The 7,379-nt window shown below is 33.8% G+C and overlaps 1 protein-coding gene across 1 annotated transcript; it reads left to right on the forward strand.

Annotated features, from left to right (window-relative positions):
- The first annotated feature begins 1,285 nt into the window (after positions 1-1,285).
- On the forward strand, positions 1,286-7,096 carry LOC116308194 (rab-like protein 2A). Its single transcript, XM_031718580.2, has 8 exons — positions 1,286-1,549; positions 1,662-1,691; positions 2,572-2,651; positions 2,989-3,068; positions 3,735-3,846; positions 4,400-4,497; positions 5,557-5,640; positions 6,463-7,096. The coding sequence occupies exons 1-8, from the start codon at positions 1,434-1,436 to the stop codon at positions 6,529-6,531; spliced, it is 669 nt and encodes a 222-aa protein (XP_031574440.1). The 5' UTR covers positions 1,286-1,433; the 3' UTR covers positions 6,532-7,096.
- The last annotated feature ends 283 nt before the right edge of the window (positions 7,097-7,379 follow it).

The following is a 7,379-nucleotide window of genomic DNA, read 5'->3' on the forward strand; positions in this document are numbered from 1 at the left end:
GATTTCTTTAGATAGCCTGATTTAGAAAATTCTCTGCAAATAGCAGCGTCCCTCTGAAGTGTGCGTAGGAGTGCGTGTTTTGCGAAGATCGCAACACTCAAGAGGACACCAAACTGAAAGTGAGCTTAATTTAGAATTACATCGACAGAAGACGTCCCTCTGAAGCGTGTGAAGGAGTACGAGGTAGCGAGGTTTGCGAAGATCACAACACTCATGCAAAAGGACACTTATGATTTTGGAAGGAAAATTTCAGTCGATTCCATTAAATTCATTCCATTTACGCCATGTAGATGCCCGAAATTTATATCAAAAGGAAATTTGACGAGAAATAAACATGAAAACACAAGAGTTTCGATCAGTGTATCGTACATTTAACCACGCAGTTGCGGGTTCCCTGGGAGTTATCACCATGTAGGACAGAGAGGTACTCGATTCGAATCAAAAATATGCTAATCATTTGACAAATTGCATATTAATCGGCCGTCCTTTTGAAGCGTGTGAACGTGTGCTAACCTCACTAAATGATCTTTCCCAGAAACTGTCTGAAAACCAGGTGCACACTTGTGTTCACACACAACAGTAGTCCAAACACCCGACTCCTACATTTTCCCCCGTTGGGGGAGGGGTGGGAAGAGGCTGAACACAGGCTAGCACAACAGCTGCTTTTTAATATGTTGTGGGGGGTCGGATGGTGTTTGGAAAACTGAAGCTGAAGATATTGATCTTTGTGCGTTTTCTTTCTGAGTATAGATATCTCAATGGATCTATTTCCAATAACCGTATTTAAAGTGTCTACTTGGAGGCGGCATAAGGAGCCATGTCCGTTCTAAAGTAAATTTAATGTTATTATTTTGACCACGTTGAGGTGAATCTATCCGGTCTGTCTATGAACCAGGGGAAATTAATATTGGAGTCCATCTATAAATAAATCCTTGTCCAATCAGATTGATGTATAGTATAATGTGCCGACGGTTCCACTGATAATTTTATCTACTATCTGTACGAACGACCCAAGCCTCTTCCTGGCACTTTGAAACTTGAAAATTTTCTCATGATTACTCAGCTTAATATAGTTGAGTTTAACGTTATCGCCTTTCCTCGGCAAAGCCAATACGAAGACTGTCTTCGCCCTGAAGCAGTAAAAAATTTTATCCTAATTCCGTGTTTACAGACAGTGCCGGGCTTAGTTTTTGATTTACCATATCGATTAGAGAAAAACAAAATTCTAATACAGGATATAAGAAAGGAAAATAGAAAGTCGTCGATAGATGAAAACACGAAAAGCTGTTTTATATTTCTTCAATACAAATGAAATATTTAAAAAAGTTGCGGGAAAGATTTTGTTTACAGGGTTGCCCCTAGCAACGTTCAAGCGAGTCGCTTGGGTTCAAGATCCGGATGCATTCTGGGATATTCAGGAAGTGATTTTCAAAATGGCGGCTAAAGACCAAGAGGGAGAAAATCTAGACGAAGAAACGTCAAGTAAAAAGGACAAAGACCGCCCTGTTAAGATTATCTGCTTGGGAGACAGTGCTGTAGGGAAGTCTAAGTAAGTAACGGTGCTTTTTTTTTCTGGTGTTATTGTTCGTTGGGTATATTTTGCTGTGAGACTGTTGGTAACCGGCTTAATTTTTGATCTTCGTTCTTATGGTTTCTTTTAGGCTGGTTGAACGATTTCTTATGGACGGATAGTATCCTTTTCCCGTAAAATAAGATATTTTAGAGTCCTATTTATTCCTATCGACCATTAATCTAGTCTTTCAGGGGCGAGGTTTGTTTTTCATCGCGCAAAACGCCCGCAAGTCAACCTGTTATGAAAATTTAAAACAAAATATTGCTACTACAAGCTTGAAAATACGTATTTTTGAACGGTTAATTACTAATCTAGCCTTCCAGCAATGGATTATGATAATACATAGGATATCCTTTATAAAGTAACTCTTTATTTTTGTATCAAAGCTTTAGCATAAGGCTGGTAGATTTGTTTAAACATTAATTGGTATTTGGTGAATGTTTATAAGATTTGCGAAAAACAAATGAAAATATGCCAAATAGGAATAGGAATAGGAGGAAAAATTAGATCAGATCTAATAAACCAATATTAAGGATACGAAGAATAAATGTCTTATATTGATTCGTTTTATTGTTTTTATATAATGCATTTTCTTTCTTATGAATTGTCTTTTTTCATAAGCATGAGATCTTGTTCAAGATAAGCTTATATTTGAACGTATATTTTTATTAAAGTCTTCCAGACAAAGCTATTTAATTTTTCCATGAATGTATGATACTCAGTAGTAAGTTAAAATTATTAAGTAAGCAGCAGATGGTGTTTAGTTATGGATAATATAATTTTTTTCTCTGCATTAGAATAGTAATTTATATAGCTTCAAATAATGTGAAAAAAGATTGAAAAAGGTATTCATAAGGTTAAAAAAGCACTCTAGGTTAAATACTGTAGGTGTACTAATCTTAAATCTAAATCTTCTATGAAGACCCTGAGAATGTGTAGTGTGATGACTATATTATAATGCAGTCTATAATATCTTATTTTCTTGACCACAATCTCAGTAAACCCCAACAGTTATCAACATACGCATTAACACTGTTCCAGTATAAGACAAAAGTAAATGATAAGGATGTCAATGTTGGTAAGTAGTAATCATTTACTTAAAGCCATATAAAATGGCTGCTTAATATGTCTCTGTACTTTGATACATGTAAACATGCTGGGAACTGTAGAACAGGAGAAAAGTAAGCTTAGAAACGCAAGGTTTAGTTACTATTACTTTTCAAGGCATTGCTCTAAAGCTCTCAAAATGTTTATGAATAAATATATATTTTACATCACAATACAAATCTTGAAGTAGCCATTTTTTATTGCTTTAAGTATATGATTGTTTCCTACTAGTACATACTTAACTGTAATTTAAATACTGTGAAATGCTTAACTTGCTCTCATATAATACTATTGGTTTTGATTTATAGATTTCTGGGATACTGCAGGACAGGAAAGATTTAGTAGTATGCATCCCTCCTACTATCATCAAGCTCATGCTTGCATACTGGTAAGTCAAACACAATATCTTTATTTGACTATCTTTAAACTAATGAAAATAGCCAATGTGCACAAGCACGGATCTCTAGCACAAAGCATAATAGTAAACCAAGTACTTATGCTTTTTCAGCTCCTCTAAAAATTCAGCTGACAATTTTAAGTATTTAAATAAAGAATAAAAAACAAATACTATTGATTTCCATGTTATGGTTCATGTTACTTGGTTTCCCATCATGCTTTGTGCTAGAGATCCGTGCTCTTGCACATTGGCTATAAGTCAAAACCCTGATGTGACTGCATATATTGCCTAGGCAATTATCTCTGATTACTATATTGGATATCATCAATAGACATAGTATAGCTTGTTTTGCCATTTTCTCCATGTGTCATTTTCTAGAGAATTATTTCTTTGTTTAAGAGTTGTGCATAAGACAAATGGATATGATTGAATACAACTCAAACAAAGAATCTTATTCTCAAGAGAAAGATGCGTGGTCTAAAATGGGAAATCTGACCCAAACAAATAATGTACATTGATTATCAACAGTATTTACCAAAGATTATTATTCTGTGTGCCATGTCATTTTACATATCTTACCTATCAGAATCAGTGACATACTGTCAGTATATACACGTAACATACATGTAAACTTGTTTTTATTTTGTTTCACTCCAGGTATTCGATATAACAAGGAAAATAACTTACAAGAATTTAGCCAACTGGTACAAGGAACTGCGGCAATATAGAGATTCCATACCCTGCATCGTAGTAGCTAATAAGATAGATGGTATCCTTTTTAAATTGGACTATTAATATTAGTGATCAAAAATATAACTGTTAGCCAATATGACGTTCAGGAAAAACTATGGGTAGAGTTGACATTGCCGTGCATTTTGGGGCTGTTTTAGGGGACATATTTCCAATATACGGCCTCAGCTACTGTATTTTGTCTGCAAAAAGAGTCCCAAAATGCACTTCATTGCCAACTCCACTCAGTTTTCCCCTCAACCCCGGAAAGGCTAACAGTAGGTGTACACAAAACTGAGATTGATAAAGCTATAAATCTATGTATTGTTTTAATAACAGGTTTTAATGCTTTGGCGGATTATCCAATAGATTTTTGGTTGGCAATTAAAATAACAATTAACCAATTGAAAACAATTATTTATGTTATTGTTTTTCCTTCTATTTTTGATTGACTAAACAATGGCTGCAAGCTTGCAAATGTAAGAAAGGTCTTATCCTGTCATTTTTACCTTGTTTAATTTTGATATGATAAATACCAATTATTATTTTTCTGTTTGTTTTCCTTAATGTTTCCCTTTTTTAAAATTATACAGTTGATTACAAAGTAACTCAGAAAGCTTTCAATTTCCCTAAAAAATATGGCTTACCATTCTACTTTGTTTCTGCATCCGATGGAACGAATGTTGTCAAAGTAAGCACATGGAATCTACTAACTTTTTCTCTCTTTAATTGTTTCTACTACACAAATATATCACAGCTAAATTACTTGAAAATCGATTCACCATACTAAGGGCCAGAATTATTTTTAATAAAAACCTTAGGCCTAAGGCAAATGTTGAACTTTCCATGCACCGAACTCATTAAAGTGTATATGACACGAAAAAATTTTAATGTTAAGAATATGTAGTTTATTGGCATTAATAAGAATATCACGGTTAAATTTGTTCCAAAAACGTATTTCTCTAGAAATTCAAAAAATTTTAGCACGAGTTGTGATGTCATTTTGTTTACAAGTCTCCAGATTTAGTTGCAAATACATGAAATATGTTTGAATATAGAATCTTAATTTCAAGTAGTACACTTTTCAATTTCCCAACATTGGAAGAGTACTACGTAAGCTATCAAATGAAGCTGACTAAAATATGTCTTTTGTTATTAATTTATATGAATTACAATTTACATTTAGTACATTACTACTGAATCTAGAGTACGTGTCAACAAAATGACGTCACAAATTGGGATTAACTTTCGCAAATATCTCAAGAAATAAGCTTTTGAAACAAATTTTGTTACGATATATTTATTATTACTAACAAACTATACATTTTAAATGATGGAATGTTTTCGTGTCATATACACTTTAAAAACAATGGATATCAGGTGATAATGAGGCGGCATTCTTTGATGTAATTAAGTTTGGTGCATGGAAAGTTCGAGGTTTGCCCTAGGCCTTACTCTTTCAAGAAAATCACATCACCCTTAAATTTCAGTAATATTCAAATTTTTTTTTTCAACCTTTTTTGAACAAAATTTATGATGACTTAAAGTTTTGTTGACATTTTGACACTCACCAATGTCATTATCAAGAGTGCGTTTATATAAAGGCAAAGGATCTAATATATGTACGAAACATTGATGACTGGACTCTTAATGTCTATGGGACAAACACCTCGGCTTTGAGAAAGTCAGCAATTATAAAAGAAAAAGTCTTATTGCACATTGAGTGAAGGCTTTTTATTTCATTCTTCAGGTATTCAGAGAAGCAATTAAATTAGGAGTACAGTACAAAGAAAATTCTACAGATTTTATGGATATGGTTATGCAAGAATTAGAGGTATAATTAGTATAGGAAATCGCACAATCTCGAGTACAATTTGGAAATTAATAGACATGCCTAAAGGCTCGTGCAATTACAAGAACTTTCAAAACATTACGAGTGTCTATTAATTCCAAATTGTACGAGAAGATCGTGCGATTTTTTGTTTATAGTTCACTCAACAAAATTTCAGTAAAAAATGCTGAAGCGATGCCGTTCATCTTTGTCTATTTGGCGGCCGATTTCCAGTCCATCGCGCAACTGAAATGCATAAAAAAGATTAGTTCTTACGGCTTTGAAATTTTATTTATGCTTTTTAAGTACAAAATGATAGAAAATAATTGTTTTGACATTGTTTTGGCCGTGTTGCCATAGCGACTTAATTCGGTACTCCTACGGAGTACAATTAACGCTATAATTGTACTCCTCTCGACCAATCAGAGTCGAGTAATTTTGTTGAGTGTACTATAAGATTAATTATAAGTAATAATCATTAATAGATTCTGAAATAACCCAGAGTCTGAAAAACCCTCAAATTCAGGGAGAGACCTAATGAACTCTACTCATATGTGATGTTTAGTGCAGCAATCAAGCCTTAGATCTAAGAAGTTAAAGCAAGTTAACTAATTTTTGTACCCTGGTCCCAGAGGTTTCTCGTAGTTTTGTTTTTCTCTCCATTTTACGGAGAAAATAAAAACTATGAGAAACCTATGGGACCAGGATAACTTTTTTGCCGCCCTCCTATATGAAATGTCAATTTTTTAAATAGTTTTTAATCTGTTGCTTTTTTTCAAAGGTACAAATAATGCTCACTCATTTTTGTCCTTTTTAAATTTCCAGAATTTTGATGACCTTAGCTTAGCTACACAATCTGACTTTGACAAGAAAAGTGATGATGAAAATACATAGAATTCCTCCAATCAAACCTGATTAAAATTGTTTGAATGATCTTAAGTAGGACAAGATATAAAATACAATCAGTGTACTGACAGTCTGCCACTATTTCTGTATGGCATGACGTGAACCAAAGGAAGCCAGGCTGTCATTGTGTATTAGTAATGGGATTATAAAAACAACGTATATAAGATAAACAGCTGTGGTCCAGAAAATAGCAAACTTTTAGTACTTTCTTTGACACAACTGCAGAGAAATAGATTCTTATTAAACACAACACCTACTGATTTTTGATATCCGCAGTGCATAATTGCTGCTGAACCAATCAGAATTCATGAAAACATTGCCATGGTTACACCACAGCAAGTTCATCCATAACTTTGTCACAGTCATGTTCCATTTGCCCTACCAATTCTATACAGATATTAAATGTGATTTTTAGCTATTAATTCATAAATTTATTTATTCATTCATTCTAATATGATATATACTCCTAATCAGTAATGTAAAGTGTGTACAGTAAAAGGATAGCAGAAGAACATGGTTTTGATTGCTTGTGTTTGAAATAGTGACAACTTTATTAAACTGGTATCAACTGATGACCAGAAAAAAATTAATTAAAAACATGGTCAAGTATGAATCTCAAAGGGGGGTGGAAGCATGTGAAGGTGCCTCTGGCAGATGCTATACAGTCCATGTATGACCCTGGATGGCAGCTCAAACCAGTTTAAATTAGGGTTGATTTGAAAGGAGGGAGGAAAAACCCTCAGAGCCAGAAAGAGAACCAAACAACTCTACTCACATGGGGTGACTGGGATATGAACCCTGGACATCAGAGATGAGAGGTGAGCAATTTTACCACC

The sequence above is a fragment of the Actinia tenebrosa genome, unplaced genomic scaffold (assembly GCF_029948245.1).
Source record: "Actinia tenebrosa isolate PJP-AT-01 unplaced genomic scaffold, QUT_ActTen_1.0 PGA_scaffold16__25_contigs__length_10494907, whole genome shotgun sequence".
Lineage (NCBI taxonomy): Eukaryota > Metazoa > Cnidaria > Anthozoa > Actiniaria > Actiniidae > Actinia > Actinia tenebrosa.

Bases quoted from the DNA above. Each gene is read 5' to 3' on its own strand.
- LOC116308194 (XM_031718580.2), top strand. From the start codon at position 1,434: ATGGCGGCTAAAGACCAAGAGGGAGAAAATCTAGACGAAGAAACGTCA. The intron at 1,550-1,661 runs GTAAGTAACGGT...GGTTTCTTTTAG, and splicing joins AGTGCTGTAGGGAAGTCTAA to GCTGGTTGAACGATTTCTTA. The intron at 4,498-5,556 runs GTAAGCACATGG...TTCATTCTTCAG, and splicing joins ATGGAACGAATGTTGTCAAA to GTATTCAGAGAAGCAATTAA.